Raw genomic sequence first — 20,116 nt, 5'->3', positions numbered from 1 at the left:
AACGCTCTCAAAATGATACACGTCTTTTAAAGAATATCTAACCCTAACCTTTCGGATATATCTTAAAACTAAATAGGCTTCGTGCTATTTAGATCAGTATTATCTGCAAACATCGGTCAGATCTGTTAAAGCGATCAAAGTGATATCAAATATTTCAGATGCTGAAGACAAGAGAGCAGATTGGTTCATGTTCCGCCCAGCCTGCCTGCCTGCCTGCCAATCTGCAGGTCTGTCCGCTGATGGGATCGAGGCTCGGAAGGGATTAATCACCACAAACCTTTCCAACAAGCTTTTCTCTGCCTGTAGTCCAATTACATAACCTTGTTATACAATAAATACATCTCCAGTGAAACAGTGACATCGGCGAGGAAATTTGTCAACACGCTGCAGAAAGAAGCTCATTTTGCTGGGGGTGCGTCGTGAGGGGAGTATCCTCGTCTGCCCCGACTGACTCTGACACTGTACTGGTTGCACTTCTCATCTTCCTCCTCCTCCTCCTCCTCCTCCTCCTCCTCCGCTTCCTTCTGTTTCTGCAGCGCAGGGGGAAACAGTCAAGGTCCAGAGAGAGTTGCAGAAGACGCGCCCACTCTTGGCGACGTTGCGCACTTCTTGGAAAAGAAAGTACCTGCTTCGATCGAGCCTTGGCAGAGCATCCAGATAGAAGAGTTTCATGGGAAGGATACGGCTTTTCTGTGGCTTCAAACTCTAACTAAACTTTAAGTGACAATCGTGCAGAGATGGCTCTTCATAGGATTTTTCGTGCTGTGATAATGGGACCTCCGGGGTCTGGGAAAGGAACAGTGTCTGCGCGCATAACCAAAAGTTTTGGACTAAAACACATTTCTAGTGGAGACATTTTGAGAGCCAACATCAACGCCCAAACCGGTAAGATAGCAGTGTCATGTATCAAACAGCATAGCTGTGATCTTGAAATTTGCACCGTTTTTTAAAGAGCCAAAAGGCTGCAACTATACATTTCAAGATTATAGTTTTCTGGAGGAAATGCAATGCACACATATATATGCTCTACACAGAGACAGGAAGTGCTTCTATAGTGTGAATATAAAGGGGCTTCCATAAAGTGTGTTCGCTGGTCTGCTGTGATAAGACCACTACTCCTATTACAGTTTGATTTCTTATCCGTAAAAGGCTGAGCTCTGTTTCAAAGGGGAGAGTGTGCCTTCCCTTTACCCAAGGTCAACCTGGTTAGCGGGGTTATTGTTTTTATGTTTATACTGAAAACACTTGAACTCAACATGACATGCACTTTGGAAGGAGGCCCACTATGCTCTTCAATATCACCTTGGATGAAGATAAAGACAGGTGCAAAGATAAGGAAGGCTGCTGCACCTTTATGCCTCGAGCGGAGGGATTACAGAAGGAGTGTGTTTTTACAGCTGCATGACAAAAGGAAGGTTGGGGAATTTCATGGCAGCAGAGCAAGGTTAAAGAGGAGTTTGGAGTCTTCTGCAAAGACAATTGTAGCCTATTTTACTCATTTCTGTGCAGATGTTATAATTACATACTCTACAAACTTTTTCAAACTCCTCCATTTAACTAAATCCTTGTGTTGTTTGCAGCTCAGCTCCAGTGGAGCAGTTGGCAGTCAAAGCAGTCCGCCATACTGACTTCCCCTGTTTAAATTCTCCCAGCAGACCTCTGATCTGAACCTGTAAACTTGCACTTCCTGAGACAAGTCGTGCTAAGCATGAGGAACGCTTTTTATAAGATATTTCGCAATGTTCCCAATTCTCACCTTGTTTAACCAGTTGACGTGCAACAATGCTCTTACTTTCTAAACTTGTTGAGGCCCAGAGCAAATGAGTGTGCAGCCTTTATATTTTTATGTGTACATAAAGGAAACAGCAACTTATTTCTCACTGTATATCACGGAAACACAGCAATAATTCTTAGTACAAAAATTTTAGTTTTTTCTTCATGCAAATGGTTTGCCAAATGAGTTTCACAGTCACTTTGACCCTTTAGCAAAGTCAGTTCATTTCTGCAAAAGTTGTCAGGAAGTTCCTCACTTCAGCTGGACTCTGACCAATTAAAGTGAGAGACAAATGCCTCATGCTTCAACCTCCTAAACGAGAGCGTATCACTTTAAATCTTCCATTTATATTCTAAAAAAACGCACAGAGTATCAGAGCACACACATATTCTTCTATTGTGCAACCTGATCGTAGCAAAAGTTCATGCTGTCAGGTTTGTTTTAACAGCTTCCTCATTCTCTTTCTCCTTTTCTCTGTTTGTGTGTGTGTTTCAGAGCTCGGCCTGCTGATGAAGTCCTGTATTGATCAGGGTCAGCTGGTACCCGATGACGTCATGTCTCGTCTCATCCTGAGTGACCTGAGAGCAATAGAGCAGAGCAGCTGGCTGCTCGATGGTAACAGTTTGACTCATCACTTGTTTCTCCTTGAAAAATGATTACTTATAAAAGGTATTGTAAGCAAATAAGTGAAAGATAATTCAACGTTTGAATCTATCCACAGTTTTCTTAGACCTAATTTGTTCCTATGCTGTTAAATTAAAAACCTGGTACATCCATAACATCCTTGTTATCTCCCTGCCCCCTGTGCCTTAATTGCTCTCCTCTGTTCTGTCTCTGCCAGGTTTCCCACGTACGGTCTCCCAGGCAGAGGCTCTGGATGACGCCTGCAGTGTGGATACAGTCATCAACCTTAATGTACCTTTCCAGACCATCAAACAGCGGCTCACGTCTCGCTGGACTCACCTTCCCAGCGGCAGAGTCTACAACACAGATTTCAACCCACCTAAAGTCCCTGTAAATACATCCCCTCTTATATATTACTCCATCACTGTTTAAGTGTCTGGTTTCCTGATACTTTCCAGCTTTAAGTTGGCAGAATATTTTACTCAGGACTTCAGGAAAACCTGCTTAGTGTTGGTTTTCTTTTCTTCTAAGAAGTAAAGAATACTGGTTATTTAAGGTTACTTTTACCTTGTAAAAATTTGGTGCAAATATAATAATGGGATAATTTAAATGCAGATTAAATGATATACAACTTAGATATAGCAAAACAGACACAAAATGTGACAAACAAACATAAGGCGTGCAGCGTAAATGGAGGAGAGAGAGAGGAGAAAAACACGAGCGGATATAACAAAAGACTGCTTGTTTGCGGGGAATATTAAAGTGGCTTCCTTTGCTCTCATCCAGAGTAATTACACACCAGGAAACAGAGCAGATAGTGCAGTCAGAGTAGGTCAGATTAAGTTTCGTTTCAACTATTGTGAACTCTTACAATATTATGTATTATTCAAGATAGGTGGGAGGACTGAAAGGACTTGATCAAAGTCATTTATCAAACCATACATTTCCTGCTATCCACTTGCATGCAGTGGAAAACAACATCTGCCACCAATATTAAAAAAACCTTTTAATATAATTTTTGCATTTATCAGAAAATAGCTTAAAGAAAAAAGAGAACATAAGAGTAATTTATAGGAAATTGTTCCAACATTACCCATGTCTGCATCAATCTTAAGGCGGAGAAGTAAGATGTTATATTCCTCATTTTGCCTAAGTTGTCCACAGTTAAAGGAGCAATTCGTTCCTTCGAAAAAGCCACTGTCAGTCAAAGCTGGTGTTCTCTGTAATCGATAGAAGCAATAATATTTGAAATTGGCGCCATAGCTGTGGAGAAAGTTGTACAAACAGATCGTGGTTTCGCCAGTTTTACATTCCTACAACACCCAGAGTGCATTGCACCCCTCCCTCTGAAACAAACGGTCCAGTGAGAGACGCTGGAGTGAAATACTACCGTTTTCTAGTCAAGGACATTGATCGCTGCAGGCAATGGCTCAGAGCGGTGCAGAATCTGAAAAAACGGCAAGAATATACCGGTGGATCGTGTAAAAAATCTTCAGGTCTGCAGTCTACATTTCAAACCTGACCATTTTGAACAAGACATGACATCGGAGGCGGGCGTCCTAGATTGAGGAAGTGTAGTTTAGCGAGCTCCCTGGCCTCTGCCAGATGACGTGGATGAAGCGGATAGCGTCCTCCAAAGACACAGAGCAAAACTGCATTTTTTCCTACCATAATGGCATTAGCTCCCCATAATAGCATGATAGGACTGAGTTTGAAAATCAGCGAACTGGCCCTTTAAGGTTTACAGTAGTTTCTTCCGTCTAACAGGTGAATGATTCATGCTAACGTGCTGTGGTCACGTGTTTTTACTGTAGCACTGATTTACAGCACGTTCCTGCTGCTTTTCCTGAAGTCTGGAGGAGGAACACATTCAGAGCTAATGACCGGCTTCAATCTAGAGCAATACAGCAGAAACAGACACTGACTAGAGAAGAATGAACTAGGCAAAGGGTTTAGTCTCAAGAACAATTTGAATTGTTTGAGGCCTGACTTCAACCAGATGCTGCAAACACTGAAGCAGTTTATGTTATGCAGATTTTGTGACAGCACATTCCCACCGTTCCCCTTGAATGCAGAGGTTCTATTTTGGGACTGCAGAAACTGTCATATTCCTGCAACTGCATGTTTCATTACATAATATGTCCTGTTGAAGAGGTAGATTGATACAATTAAGGAATGTAGCTGGTCAGTGTTAACATTTAGGTATATCAAATGTTTAAACTTAGCATTACATGGTGCATGTCATTGTTTATATTGGCTTCAAATAGTGTTGAACTAAAACAATGAACAAGGCAAACATTACACCTCTTGAACGTCAGCATGTTGTCTCTGTGTACATGTTAGCCTCGCGTTAGCATTTAGCTCCAAGCACTTTCTTTTGTTCAACTGGTTTGAAAGCTAAAAACTCAAACTGTGTTTCCTGAGCTGTGTTTACATTCCAGTCTCTGAGCTGTGTCTGGGTTTGGGTTGGACACATCCCAAGGTTGCGGACTAGCTGGTAGATAGAATGCCTGAAGCATTTTTCAAGGGTTTTTCCTGCTAAACATGCATTATATTATGTTTCTATATTATTTGGTAGGTGTGAAAACAGTGAACAAAACCATAGCATAGTTCAGTCATCAACAACATTTATTTGTGTGTTTCCTCCAGGGTTTGGACGATGTGACGGGGGAGCCTCTGGCCCAGAGGGACGATGACACTCCAGAGACAGTCACACGGAGACTGAAGGCCTATGAAACGCAGACAGAGCCGGTGTTAGAGTACTACAGGTACATGAGTACAGATAAATCCTCCAACTGTTTTGTCTGTAGTCCATTTTTTAATCCCTGAAGAGGGAACTTAATGAGGAAAAATGTGCTGATGTTTGCAATACATCACTGAAGTGTCGTCAGGCATAAAAGCCTTTATATAGGTAAAAGGCTGCGACCGAATGCTGCTGAACCTCGACCTCGGTCCTTGCTGCACATTCCTCAGGGTTGCGTGCATGACTGAAAAACTGCTTAAGAACCACATTCCCAAGAGTACAAGCCGATATGTGCAAACCCCCATATTGGCTTGTACTTTTATTCTTAAGGTTTACTTGAATAATGAAGACAATAGGAGGAAAAGCAGACTTTTGAGGACCTAGTTTGGGAGTACATGCATCATATTTGCTATTTTTGGAGCAATTAGGCAGGAAAACCGGGATGTGCTTGGCTAGTGTCCCACTTATTTTTTACCTCAGTTTTTAAGAGGCTGTTCATCATTTTAAAGAAGTACTTGAAACAACACAAGTGGGAATTAAAGAGAGAGGACAGTGTTCACTTTAAGGGATGGAAAATTACTTGACATAGTTTTATGCGCAATACAATCAATACAAAAAAGATTGTAGTATTGGAATAACTGATTTGTGTGTTTCTTTGTCTTTTCAGGAGTAAAGGTGTGCTCCAGACCTTCTCTGGGACAGAAACCAACAAGATCTGGCCGCACGTTGAGGCTTTCCTCCACAGAAAAGTCCCCTCTGTCAACCAGAAGGTTGCATAGAAGCTCTGAGCAGAAAGGCAGAAGAAGGGTTAAAGTTTACCAGCAAGAACCACTCTGTGAAACAACAGGAGAGCCATCTGTGTAATAATATGTTCTTAATGTACGAAATGAGGAGCCAGCTCATACGTCTTATGCCAGTAAGCACCAGCCAGACGAGAGATGTTGTTATGAAGAAGACTTTGCACTGCTGTTGCACTTTCAGGATATGTGCATAAAATCCTTCAAACATTAGTTATTACGGTTAAAAAAGATTGTTTCTTCATTCCATAATGTGCCTTTTTAAAGAAGCAGACATTGCTGAATATATATTAAATATGAATACCTTCAAGAGTAGAATATCGAGGTTATATTCACGAGAAACCGTGTTTTTTATGATGTCCTCTCCTGTGAAGTAACCAACTATAAAGAGTGAATTTATTTATGTATACATTCTAACTTCTAATTTTATTTTCACAATCAGTGTAAAGTGTTTCTTATGCAGTGGGTTTTTTGCCCTAAAGGGAACTGTGCCATGTTCCACACTTTACTGTAATTCACTTTAGCACACAAGTGCCTTTCGCTGCTTTTGAAAACCCCACAGGTAGCTCAGTGAATGTAGTGCATAAATACTTGTAATAAATAGGGACCATAGATTGAATAATGGATCAACCACACCTTTATTTGATTTTTTATGAACCATTATTGTTTAACAGCCTCTTTCGACCACCTTAAGTCTTAATAATGTTGCCTACATCGTTTCCATTTGAAGCAGACGTTCCTTGTTGTGACCAAGTCTATAAATGTATTCTGATATTTGTGATTTGATAACTTAAAACATTGAAAGCAGAGTTGATTATCCTTTTAGATAATATCACAACATTCAGTGTTGATCTGCAGCTCTGATTGTTTCACCATGTAAAAGCTTGTTAAAACTTGACTTGTGATGTACTGTAGATTTATGCAGTGTTTCCTGAATTGTACTGTGTGTATTTTTTAAACACTTGACTACAATGTTTTAAGCATATTTCATTTTCATAGATAACATAAAACTGCTTTAAAGTATTTATTTTGAATCAATAAACCTCTGATACTAGTTCCTGTATGTAGTAGCCCATATTAATGTTCAACAGAATAACACCACTGCACAGCTGCACTAGTTTTATTGTAACTGATTTTGACCGTTAGCCTACTAACCTGCTGCTAAAACACACCCCAAGGACTAGGCTATTGCAACAATTTAGCACTGTGCTCCTATAACAATGTAGGACTCATGATGGACAGTTTCATAAAGGAAGCGTCAAACTCGAGGGGAAAAAAACGGAAATGTTGTCTTTCTTTTTTCACACGCCTTCCCTTACCCAAACCTGGGGCCTACATTACCCAGAGTGCATCCTAGCAAATCTTTAATCTTGTAAGCATCTCCATGTGGTGTTTTTCATGTGCCACAAGACATATCAGGGATAACATAAGCAGTCATCGTCATGGCTGGGTCTGTCTGCGTTTAAACTGCAGTGCACCAAGGACAGGCTGAACAACACAAGGAGCCAATCCCGTTAATGGACGGGGTGACGCTTGCATATCTTTTACCCCTTTTCCACCAACGCGAACCTGGTTCTAGTTAGGAGCTGGTTCAAATTGCGAACAGACTCTGAACCAGTTTGTTTTTCCACCCCCTGGAGCCTGTGGAAGAGCCACGTCATGACGTCACTTGATGCGTGACCACTTTTCCCAGCAGCAACTTTCCCTCACAATAACAACAGCGGCCTCGGAATCATCGACTGCAGACAATTCTGTAAACAACGCAATGAGAACAATGAACAAAACTTTTCCATTGCACACAATGCTTGCCTAGAAGTCAAATGTTAAGTGACGTTAGTTTAAGAGCCAGTGACAAAATGTAGCAAGTTAGTAGCACGCTAGCATGCTAGCTATCTGTTGGTGAGCCAAAATTACCCAAATAAAACTACAGGGTTTAACGTAACATCGATTTGAAAATGAGTAGCACGCCAAACACAGCCTAGTAATGAATGTCTGTTAACAAGGCAAACAAAAACATAACTTACCTTTATCAGTAGAGCTCTGAAAGTGTAACGAGTCCTCCACCATCGACTCCAGAGCGACCGTCACCGAGTTTAAAGCCCCGGTGAGTCGGCACGCCGGTCTGTCACCGAGCACCAAACTGCAAGGAGGCAGCTTGTCTCCCCGGCCGACCACTGCTTCGCATTTATATCCATAACTTTCCTTGTTTTGTGTAGCTGAATGTAGAAAAACGGACTCTCTCGTTTGGTTTGTCTCTTTGGTCATGCCAACCCCGCCCCTCAACCCTGACGTAAGCGGTTCGCGGTTCAAGACCAGCAAAGAGTTGGGGCCGCTCTGGAACCTGTTTTCCCGGCCGAGAGCCGGTTCATTTTCAGTCGAAACACTGAAAACTGGTTTGCAATTGAGCACCGGCCCGGAACCGGCCCTGAAACTGCCTTGGTGGAAAAGGGGTATTTATGTGCAACCTATGGCAACCAGTTCTCGCGATGTGCGAGCCAGCTGTAACCGTCATAGTCATTTTTGTAAACTCACTACAGACTACTAACATTAACGTTACTACTAATTACTAAATTTGAGACTAGCTAAGTTTCAACAAGTTGCCACTAAACGATGGCAGAGACATGTTTTGTTTTTGCGACGGAGGGGGCGGTTGTACATTTGCATAGTGGGCGGGGACTATGCAGATATTGGATTTTTTTTAATCAGGGACAAGGAGCAGATGCCTTGGGAGGATTTTTACAAGGTAATTAAACGTATTTTGCAGAAAAAACAAATCAGACAATTTATTATTTCAAGCAGAGCATTTTATGCCTTTAAACATGACTGGCGTTAAGTCAGAGGTTCCGTTGTGTTATGCTAGTAGCGAGTGAAGATTGGTGACAGCTATTAAAGCAGAGGATTTTTCTTCACTAACGGTGCCTTTTAAAAAGAAAACTAGTATTAATTAAAACTATATATAGCAATAACATCGCTTTACTGGTAACACTGCCTCACGACGGTCAAACCTGAAGCCTGACTGAGAGAGAGGATGTCAACAGCAGAGGAATCACAAGGTAGGATGTCCCTTGCATCACATGGCGTTACTCAGTTTTATAGTAGATACAGTTAGTGATACACATTAGGGGAGGGACAAAATACTGATATCGTGATATATTGTCTTCCCGACTGGTGTGATACAATTATCGTATTGCTGGCGCCAAATATTGATATTTTAATTTAAAATGTTTATCTCAATTTGTGTCAAAATATGTGAAACTGACACCCAATTGCGGTGAATAAATACAATAAATATGCACTTCACCTTTTTAGGGGCATTTTGTATTCTTCAGCTAATCAGATATTGTGATGTATCATTATATTATTGTCTTGCATATATCAGTTATCACAGAATTGCTGTATCTTTATATTATCGTTATCATGGGCCACAAGTTTCCTCAAACAGGTAATACACGTTTTACTTGTTGGCGTTACTAACTAACCCCAGCAGTCGAAGACTCACAGACGTTTGACTAAAAGAGGCAAATATCAGTTTCTCCCCAACCAGTCATTTTTGATCAATTAAAGAAAAAGAATTCGTCAACTGCTCGATTAGCTTTGAAATGGTTTTATATTTGAGTTTCTTACAGCAGCAAGAGAAACCAAATGTTACAGAGGCCTTCTGTGAATGAGATCTATAATAATCCTAAAGTGTGACAGAAAGTCTTACACCAGAGTCTCTCAGTTGTGCACACACAAATTTAGCAATAATCTTAAACTAATTTACAAAGTTTAGACACCATGTACAGTGGCCACAAGTTAAGTACAACAGTTAAAGCCATACATTAATTTTTGCATAGTTTATTAGTCACTGTTAACAGTGAAAAAATACAATTAAGACCACTACGGCACAATTTTCTAGCGTCACTGTGTACAATACCTCTGTGTACTGTTTTTTTTAGGATACTTCTTAACAATCTGGCGCAGTGTGGTAGCCAGCACAAATGTGTGAAATAATGAAGAGGGAGATGAGGGCAGGTGCTGCAGAATCAACAATGCATCATGCAGTAGCTTTAATCTGAATCATGTGTTATGTGCTTTAACGGTATCTTTCATTCCACAGTCTCACTGCTCCTGTCGCTTAGCAGATTTTCACACTGATTTTGGCAGTCTTGTAAAATAATAAATTGCTACTGGAACTAACTGGAAGCCTTATAAATCTGGCAAACGCTCCCCTGAACACTGTGACAACTAAAAAATTCAACAACACAACACAAAGTAAAACGAAATGACACACAGTTCAAACACAAGCTCATCTAAACTTGTAAAATGTTCAGAAATGTCTTGATGACTGGGGGGACAGGACATAAAAGGGACAAAATCAAAATATGGTATGGGGGAAAAAAGTCAAGTGCTTTGAACGTCTCAACCTCTTTAATAAAAGGTTTCAGTTCTCAGAAGAGAAATATAAAGTGCAGGACACATTCAGATGCAGATCCTTTCTGCATACGCAAATACAGTAAAAGTCTTTGTGGAGAGCTCAGCCCTTTTTCCCCCTCTTCATGCCATAACGCTGCTATTGAGCTCAGCCTGACGAGTGGATCCCAGTATTAAATTAGACCAAGACACCACTGACAATAATAGAGTGCTAGGAGGACCTGTTTAAGGAGACTTGTGGTTGTAACTTAGTCAGATATACTGGGTATATAAACATTTTTAACAACTTTTGTGATTTGAACTCTATCACTTGTACTTAAAGGTATAAACTCGAAGATATCGTCTGTTAAGTCACTATCTATCTCCGAATGAGGTAACACAATGGTGATTGAGCCTATGGCCCACTGATGAAAGCCTTTGCATTTGCAGTATATAGTATTATTACGGACTGGGTGTCTGTGGCGACTTTCACATTAAAAAAAACAAAAAAAATCACAAATGGCGCCTAGATAGTGACGCGTTTTCCATCACCCAGCAGTGGTTGGTCTGCCAGAGAGGGTAGGCGGAGCTAAGCGGCTGCTTTTATGGTCTCTGCAAGTGTTGCGAGTAAACAGTAATCTACTATGGCTGAACAAACAAAGAAAAGATCGATGACTACAGATACAACTCAAGATTTTCAGCCGTTAACCGCAGACGTCTGGTTATGTAGGACACATGTGCCTGCAATTGCTTTTATCACCATAAGGTGGCGGCAAATATAACGAAACTGAGTACTTCGAGATTAGATCTTTAAGGTTAACTCCAACACTTGTTTCTCCTAGTTGAAATATGAGGCTTTAATTACGTGAATGCCTGATGAAAACAACTTCCAAAGGAGTCAGATAATGAATAATAACCAAGTTAACAGACAAAAGTAGTGCCCTCTCCATGCCTTACATTACCGTGACTCTTGCACCCGGATAATACCTGGGTTTGTGCAAACATCTTCATCAAATTTGTCTGCTGCTTTGTCATGTAATAAATGCTGGGTTATTATATTGTCCCACATATTAAAAAAGCATGCGCTATTGTCCTCAGGTCATCATTCTTCTTGTCCTTGTGTTAAGCTGCTTAAACAGATGAGTTGTTGTTGTAAAAGGCTGGATTAGTTCAGTCATAGAGGGCGAAACAATAATTACCACCATCACCGGTGTTTTTGTACAATGACTCATGGCAGGCCTTTCGTATGTCGAGGGGTTTATACAGTTAAACGCTAGAAAAAATCTGACTGTCAAAGATGCACTTTAATGGCAGATGTAGAGGAGGTAGTCTGATTACTCACATTGTTAATTTCTCCTTGTACGCCTCTCCAGACAACACTAAGAATACTTAAACATAAGGGCCTCGTGCTGCATGTTTAGAGATGCATCAAGCTTTCGAAGGTAACTCTTTGAGCGACAATGGAACGGCAACAATCAGGACAATCAGACAAACTTCTTTGCTCATTAGCATAGAAGCAGCTTTCAGTGAACCGATTGGAGAATTATAAAAGATGTTTACCAGCTATAAAAAGGTACGACAACTTTATTCTAAAGATATTTCCCTTTGATCCGAGATCACAGCTTTTAGGTGAAATGTAATCTCTATTTACAGATTCTACATAGAAATGTAGAATCTGTAAGCAGGGACTGGATTTCCGGGACGGCAAGTGTTTCTGTTTGAACTACGCTTTTAGTCAGAGTAATACTGACCAATCACGTATCAGCAGGCTGCGACGTATGCAGGAAAAACTGTCTGTGTGGAGAGCAAAAGCAGGCAGAACATAATGACATCCCGGCTCCCATCAGCATCTATCTAACACAATGTAGCTTCTTATTAATCTCTATAAACAGACATCTGGAGCAAGTTCAGCTAACAAGCTGTTCTAGATCTAAGATTCAACTTGAGATAAATTCCCTTGATGCTGTCACAAAAGCGTTCAGATTTCCTGACTTCCTCGAATGCTTCAGAAATGATCGATCCGACCTCTATTCAACAAACGAGCATTTTAAACGTAGTTTTCTTCTCCTCTTGAGGACAGGCCTGACAAAGCTTCATTTTTACTTTGTAGTGATCTGATCATGATGTTTAAATTTCAGCAAAGGAACGAATCATGAGAAAAACGGTTTCTTTTTCTGCAAACAATGCAGCACGTGAAAAGGAAGTCTTGACTGGAAGCCGTTTATGCTAACCGCTGGCTACACGCCCGGCACGTTCACCGCTGTCCCCATAGGCTACATTGTCGTCAGACTATAGCCGATGCTCAAGCTCAGAAATTACTAATCAAGGAAATCTTATTGTTTATACTACTCTGGACCTGTTAGGATACATGCTTAAACCACACAGGATAAAGATTTAGCGATGCTCCTCTCACACGTGACATGATTCACAGCTACACCCCTCCTCAGATGTCCCCTGACCTGAAACCTGCTTCAGGCACTGGATTTGGTTTATAACCGAGATTATTTTTTTAGTATTCTTCGTGTTGTCTGGATGGTAATTGCTTTCACTTGAGGATGTTTCTCTTTTTAGGGAGCTTGAAGGAGATAAGAACCCCACATGTAACACCAGCATGCATTTAGCCGGCCAGAGACGCTGCAGGAACCAACTCACCAGAGGCCTTTCATAGCGACATAACGAGGACAACACTGAGTAATGTTTGTCACCAGCTAAACGTTACTTCCTGCAGGTTCTCCACTGAAAATTGCAGCGCTAAAGATTTATCATGTCTCCGTTTATTCTTGACGTTTATCCAGCCTGGTCTGCGGTGCAAAGAGGGCTTCAAATGAGATTGTGCCTAAATGTGGGAGCAATGGAGATGGAAAGCAGGGTGGCTCCTGTGATCTCTAGGAGGTCTCCATCATGCGTATATCGTCCGTTTCTGTAGCGTCGTCCTTTGTCCACCTCCCTGTGCTTGTCCACAGTCCTGTGTCTAAACAGCGCTTCGTAGGAAACTCTGCCACCTGCAGGAGGAAGACAAAGACAGGATGGATACATGATGATCAGAAACAGCTCACAGGAGAAGCAGAAATCAAAAATAGGTTTCAATAGAGCTGGAGAGAGACTGCGGGAGGATTAACCTACGAGTTAAAGGATTATAATGGTTATATAACTGCACTCTGATGCATTAACATTCAATGCATGTAATCTGAGCAGAAAATAATATTTTGAATATGAATTCACAAATTTACGCTGCATCGATTTTTAACCATGAAAGAAAAACAAAACAAAACACAGACGTAGGACCAGGAGGAGGGATGTGCTTCCATTTCAACAGGCTGGATCACATTCCTGTGTATCCATGTCTCCTCTGTGGGAGGAGGGGAGGAGGGTTTCTCTGAGTGGATGTTTGGCAGCCGGTCAAGCTGTGGGGCCACAGAGGGGAGGAGGAGACCTCTCTCTCTCTTTCTCTCTAACTTACAAAAGTTTGGGCTCATTTGGGTTTGAGCTACAGTCGCTCTTCTGTGTGATCGGACCACACGGGCCGGCCTTCATTCCCCACGCGCATCAATGAGCCTTTGGCCGCCCATGACCCTGTCGTCGGTTCACCTTCCTTGGACCACTTTTGGTCGGTCCTGACCACTGCAGACGGGGAACACCCCACAAGAGCTGCAGTTTTGGAGTTGCTTTAACCCAGTCATCTAGCCACCACAATTTGGCCCTGGTCAAAGTTGCTCACATCCTTACATTTTTCCTGCTTCCAACACGTCAACTTCGAGGAGAATAAATGAACTTCCTGCCTCACATATCCCACCCACTGACAGGTGCTGTTGTAATGAGATAGTCAATGTTATTCACTCGACCTGTCAGTGGTTAAAATGTTGTGGCTGATCAGTGTATTTTTTTCTCATTTACATTTGCATGTGTACATATTCCCGCTTCACCATAACACTATGAATGTAATATCATCACTTGTAGGGCCTATTTTACAACCTGTGGTAACTTCTCCATTTATACAGATAATTAGTATTTTAGAGACTTTAACCAATACTGACTTTATAGTGGAAAACTTCACTGAATAATGATGCTGCTGATAAAGTGAATTTTTGAGCTGGAATGAAAAAATAGACCTTTTTGTATGTTGAGTTTGCACTGAAAAAAATAGAGAAAATGTATTCAGAAGGCTGCTTTCTTAAAGGGCCAGTTAGCCGATTTTCAACCTCAGTCCTGTCATGCTGTTATGGGGAGCTTAAGCCATTATGGTAGAAGAGAAAAATGCAATTTGGCTCTGTGCCTTTGGAGGACGCTATCCACTTCTCCAATGGGCCCTGGAAAACCTCCACCATACTACATCAAACGCGTCATCTGGGGGAGGCCACGGAGCTTGCTAAACTACACTTCCTCAATCTAGGACGCCCGCCTCCGATGTCATGTCTCGTTCAAAATCGTCAGGTTTGAAATGTAGACTGCAGACCTGAAGATTTGTTAGACGATCCACCGCTCTGAGCCACTGCCTGCAGCGATCAATGTCCTTGTCTGGAAAACAGTAGTATTTCACTCCAGCGTCTCTCACTGGGCCGTTCCTTTCAGATGGAGGCGCGCAATGCACGCTGGGTCTTGTAGGAATGTAGAATGGGTGAAACCACGAGCTGTTTCTATAACATTCTCCACAGCTATGGCGCCAATTTCAATTATTATTGCTTCTATTGATTACAGAGAACACCAGCTTTGACTGACAGTGGCATTTTCCAGGGACCAATTGCTCATTTAAACACTGTCAGCCAATTCTAATTTAGACTCCCATCTGCTGTGATTCTCTCCATCACATGCTGCAACAACAAGATCAAGTCCAGGCCCTAGCTTGTAGGTAAAATCAACTTCTGAAAGTTCCTGTAGCCACAATGTCCAACGCGAGCAGTGTTTTACTCATTACAATAAAACTTTACCCTGGTTTGGCCTTTTATGCCTTTATTGAGAGAGAGCGAGGACAGTGGATAGAGTGGGAAATGGGAGGAGAGAGAGTAGGGATGACACAAGGCAAAGGGCTGAGGGTGGGAGTTAAACCAGGGCCCTATCACCACTTTGAAAACCAGTGGACACTGAGCGTCTTGAATCTCAACATTAGAAAACAATGTGGAAATAATTATTATGTCTATATATTTAAGGACTAATATCTAATGGCTCAATGGTGCCCCCTATCAGCTGTGTGGGGAAACTACAATAACCAATAAACCTCAGCATCACTTGGGTAAAAAACAGGAGATGAAGGACTTACTGGAGTTAAAGAGTCCAGGGCTTCTTTCGGGTCGAGTCTGCGGTTTGTGCCGGTGCTGTGTTGTTCTGTGTGGTTGTGTGTATCATCTCTACACTTTACTGCGTAGTCTCTGACTCTGTGTATGAAGGCCTCGAGCTCCGTGTGGAAGACTTCTAGGTAGACGTCTTGTCCGTCCTAAAGCAACAAAGGCAACAGTTTTAGACAGTATTAAACAGTATCTATAGAGTCTCTATTACACTGTATTCACATGCACTGTAAGGATGGCACACAGGTGGGTGGGTGCACTGCATTTAATGGTAGCCCTGTTCACATTTGGTATCACGCATGTGTGCTGGGTGATCCGATCACAAGTGGTCAGCTCTAAGCACAGCAGTTCACACCAAGCATTAACGAGTCCCTCGAATGCGCCTTCAGTGACCACTTGTGATCGGATCTCACTTTCCCGCTCTGTATGCAAATAAACAGGCAGGCTCGGCCTCCTTCATTAGACTTATCATAGAATAATATAAAACATCATATATGACAGAGAGGGGGAGAGCTGCTGTGCCTCAGCAAAGAGGGAGGGGGGAGTGAGCGGGTGATCACGGACTAGAGTGGTGACGTGATATAAAACTTAGTTTGATCATGAAGCCTGATGCTGTGTTTATCAAATATATACACAGCAGGCTGGAGTCTCTGTTAACAGTGACAGAGAGACAGATCTGCAAGATTAACACACAGATCCACGTTATGAAGCGTCGGTCTCCTCTGCATGTGGGTTAAAGTCCTGCTCAGGAAGGGGCAGATCATGACTGCTATTATGCCAGGAGCAGAGCATGAAACACACACAGATCTGTGTCCTCCTCACTGCGCTGCACGATTAAAAACTCTGATTAACTTCGTGTGGATCACTTGATTTTTAAACTGTGATAAACTGCTCCTGGATCAAATCTCCGACCCGCGCCATCTCTCTCCCTCGTCAGTTCGGGATCGTCCCGTATTACATAATTCTCTCTCTCAATGAATAAATACAGACACGATCTGTTTGTATTTCCGTGCACACGCTGCTCTAATGCATAACCTATAAGTTTTAAGAGACACAGCAGAGAAATGTTAAATCAGACAGGAAAGAGAGGCGAGGGGTCTCCCGCATCCACGTGATCGTTGCCCTGGATACGGAGAGAGTGGGAGGTGCTTAATGTGGCACCAGGACACATGTGCGTACACACTACCAGATGTATCTGAATGCGTCTTCAATCCGTCCTGCGTACGTTCAGACCTGTAGTTAAGGCCGTCCACTCGTGATCCGATCACGAAAACTACACGTTGTTACCAGGTCTAAACACACTCCCAGTAATACTCAGTGTGTGTCTCACTTTGGCTTTGTGGAAGAACTGTCTGAAGCAGCCTCGGGGATCCTGCTGAGAGTTCGAGGCCATCTCCAGGATGAACTGCATCACTACAGCTTGGTGTGCCACCTGCTGCATCAGTGCTTCTTTCTGTCAAACAAAGAACAGAATTTTGAGTATCTGTGTGTCTTAGTAGGTCACCTGTGTAACATACTGAGCTTTTAGTACATTACCCCTTCTTGCTGTAGTCTCATGCACCACAGAATTAAGTAGTTTGCCGTTTCCTCACAGATGAGCTGAGGCATGTCGGCCAGGAATCGCTGACTGTCATCCCATCTCCGCAACATACCTGATAAACAGATATAAGCATCATCTGTTTATGCTGTTTGAGGACATAAAAAAGGAGGGTCAAAGGAAACTGTAGTGCTTGTTACTGTTTAGCCTGAACGCCACCATGTTCATTGAAACATGACATGATATTTACAGCAAACAGTGGAATGAAGGTTTGGTACCATTAGTGTCTCACGCACACAAAGTCAACCTCTCTACCTTTTAACAGGAGCACTTCATTAATAGTTAGTCCTCCAACTAGATCACCAGTAGTTGTCTTGGTAACCAGCATCAAGCACAGTTTAAAGTAAGAACTGTTATATAAACTCCACAGCACAGCTCAATACAGTTCAGTAGTTTGCGAGGCATACAAAGTAGTGACAATCTGTAGGATTGCTTTAAATGACTAGGACCTAGAGTTTGCCTGAAAGCAGCATGTGACTTGCCCACATTGACTGCAGTCGTATGTTTACATTAGATTTCTGCATTGAGCTTATCACTCAGGTACGCACATGAAACCTAAATTATATGAATTGTTCCAGGAGAAGTTCTGCAACAAGCTTCAAGCACGAGTTGCACAGCTAAATGACTGCATTTTATCCAACTTACAACAAACTAAACACAATATTTTAATCCTTAGTTAATAGTCTGCGGGCGAGCCCATTCGTATAATAAACTTCCAATGTGGCATCTCACTTACCGAAATGCCGAAGCTCCTGCTCATACTTTTGGAGAAACGTCTTGCACTTATCCTGATCCATTTCTACAGGCTGATTTTGGACATTGATGATACTCTGGAAGAGGAAATATATTAACAAATTGTTGATGATCTTTCAATTCCAGGTTCCAGTCATGATTTTGCTTGTTTTTACTGTTTCGCTTACTTTATCAAAAACGTCCCAGCTTCCAACAGCTCCCAGCATAGGACTTCGGCTGGGCTCCTGACCTCCCAGCATGCTCTCCTTGCGGCGCCACTCTTCCACAGTATGCGTGAGTTCTGTTGGGCACGCCAGGGTCCGAGCCCGCTCCTGCTCCAGCGATTCGGAGCTGTGGACGCCTAGGGAGCAGAGCTGATCCTGAGCCTCAGCCAGTCTCCAGCTGGAGACGATGGAGGCCTTCACACAGCGCTGCTGGCTCTGGCAGAGGGACGCCATGGCACAATCACAAAGGTGCGATGACGGTGACTGGTGAAAGGTAAATGGAAGAAAAAGAGATCAGAGAGAAAAAAAAAAAAGATACTGGCAGACAGATGAATGTTATCACTGACCTGCCTGACAATCTGACAATGCTCTTCTTGCAGAAAAAAAAGAAAGGTTTAGGCTAGAGCTTTAAAAGTACAATAGAGGAAAATGTACACATCTGTAAAAAAAATAAAAAACATTAAAAACTTGGACAGGTGCTATTAGATCAAAATATATAGCTTTGTATATGTACATTTGCATAACTGTGTTTATTTTAATTTGTTTAAAAGACAACCTGTCACAATCAAGCTCAACCTGAACATGCAAAAGTGGCCACAAGAAGGGGTCACAATGACAACATCCTTCTGAGGAGAAAAGATTTTCACTGGCTCTAGATACTTTCATTCCCTACAGGGCGTCTCGTTTTCTCTTTTCTTTGCATCCAGAGTTTTTAATACGTATGAATAAACCTTTTTTTTCTCCACATAATGACTGGCTCCACAATAAATGAACAGCAGACCCCCACAAACTGCCAGCTTACTCTGAATCACAACCTAATTGTAGGCCTTCCGCTTTAAGCTCTTGACCACAACCATGCTGTATTTGGTACAGGGTGGGGCGAGATGGCTAAAAATAAACATATGCTTGTTTCCATATTATCCATGGCTACATAGTTACCCTAATAGCCAAAGGCCTTTTCTAGTCACCAACCGGGATCACACACAGCTGTCAGTGTCTGAGAATATCGAAAGCGAGGTGCAGCCCCATGTCCTGTTGTGGCCTCTGATCTCACCATCCCACTTACGGATGATCTCCTTCTGGCGCTGAGTTTAGCGCGTGGCCTGAGAGGACACTGCAAATGATCCGTTTACCATATAACTTAACGTTAACGTTGGAAATAGCAAGCGTGATTGTGCAACTTTTGGTTTAAATCATGTTAGTCGCTCTATTAAGCAGCCTGGACACTGATGTGATGCACCTTCAGAGTTGTTGGCTCAATGTGATCGTAGCTCCTCCGTTCATCCAAGCAAACAGATAATATATTGACACGAAGGCAGCAAAATACCCATGTAAAGCAAGGTTAAACTTGGGTTATATTCACTTTTATGATCCCAAAACAGACGGAGCTAGTTAGCATACTTTTAGTACCGTTCAGTTACCTCCGTGATGCCAAGAAAAGTAAACATCCACAACCAAGAGCCAAACGGCTAACAGGAGCTAATTACCTGCTGGTGAGGATAAACACCACTGAAGTCCCTGGCTGCTGGAGCTGGGTCACTGCTAGACTTTTCTTCGGGGTGAATTGAAGCTCCGTTGCCCAGCCACTCCATCACTGTTAGCCACTAACCTAGCAGGCTAGTTCGCTGTGGGATCCGCCAGCTAATGCTAGCTGTGCTAGAAGAGTCAGAACCAGAGTTACTCTCTGCGACCAGCAGTATACTAGAGTTATCTGTGATCTAAGTGCCAGACTGAAAAGTCAGCAGAGCTGACAGGGGAATACTTTGCACTACGGCGACTCCAGCTCCTGTAAATAACACCGTTCGCTAACAGTCAAAACTACAACAGCCACTGGCTGTCCCGAGCAACCTGGCTGCGTCACACAGAACACGTGGTACACAACTTTGACCACGTGACACAAAAGAGAACCGTTAACACAACCTACGAAACCATCACATGGAAAAAATATTATACA

The 20,116-nt window shown here is 42.3% G+C and overlaps 2 protein-coding genes across 2 annotated transcripts; one reads left to right on the top strand and one right to left on the bottom strand.

Annotated features, from left to right (window-relative positions):
- The first annotated feature begins 558 nt into the window (after nt 1-558).
- Nucleotides 559-6,647, top strand: ak3 (adenylate kinase 3). Its single transcript, XM_069673520.1, has 5 exons — nt 559-885; nt 2,270-2,389; nt 2,616-2,788; nt 5,048-5,166; nt 5,809-6,647. Exons 1-5 carry the CDS (start codon nt 738-740, stop codon nt 5,918-5,920), a joined length of 672 nt encoding a protein of 223 aa, XP_069529621.1. The 5' UTR covers nt 559-737; the 3' UTR covers nt 5,921-6,647.
- A 2,889-nt stretch (nt 6,648-9,536) lies between these two features.
- cdc37l1 (cell division cycle 37-like 1) lies at nt 9,537-19,950 on the bottom strand. Its single transcript, XM_069673389.1, has 7 exons — nt 19,650-19,950; nt 18,127-18,426; nt 17,943-18,036; nt 17,146-17,261; nt 16,940-17,062; nt 15,585-15,758; nt 9,537-13,332 (listed from the first exon to the last, which is right to left on the bottom strand). Exons 1-7 carry the CDS (start codon nt 19,752-19,754, stop codon nt 13,216-13,218), a joined length of 1,029 nt encoding a protein of 342 aa, XP_069529490.1. The 5' UTR covers nt 19,755-19,950; the 3' UTR covers nt 9,537-13,215.
- Nucleotides 19,951-20,116: the final 166 nt, after the last annotated feature.

This window comes from Semicossyphus pulcher, unplaced genomic scaffold, assembly GCF_022749685.1.
Source record: "Semicossyphus pulcher isolate SPU_LCO1_2020_fin unplaced genomic scaffold, fSemPul1.0.p SCAF_22, whole genome shotgun sequence".
NCBI classification, from domain to species: domain Eukaryota; kingdom Metazoa; phylum Chordata; class Actinopteri; order Labriformes; family Labridae; genus Semicossyphus; species Semicossyphus pulcher.
Note: the sequence above shows the minus strand (reverse complement) of the source record. Positions and strands in the feature narration are given on the sequence as shown.

Excerpts from the sequence above, each read along its gene's own strand:
- cdc37l1 (XM_069673389.1), bottom strand. The coding sequence starts at position 19,754 with ATGGAGTGGCTGGGCAACGGAGCTTCAATTCACCCCGAAGAAAAGTCT. Across the intron at positions 17,262-17,942 it reads GCAGGAGCTTCGGCATTTCG|GTATGTTGCGGAGATGGGAT; the intron begins GTAAGTGAGATG and ends TCTGTTTATCAG. Across the intron at positions 17,063-17,145 it reads TGAGACTACAGCAAGAAGGG|AAAGAAGCACTGATGCAGCA; the intron begins GTAATGTACTAA and ends TTTGTTTGACAG.
- ak3 (XM_069673520.1), top strand. The coding sequence starts at position 738 with ATGGCTCTTCATAGGATTTTTCGTGCTGTGATAATGGGACCTCCGGGG. Across the intron at positions 2,390-2,615 it reads GAGCAGCTGGCTGCTCGATG|GTTTCCCACGTACGGTCTCC; the intron begins GTAACAGTTTGA and ends TGTCTCTGCCAG. Across the intron at positions 2,789-5,047 it reads TCAACCCACCTAAAGTCCCT|GGTTTGGACGATGTGACGGG; the intron begins GTAAATACATCC and ends TGTTTCCTCCAG.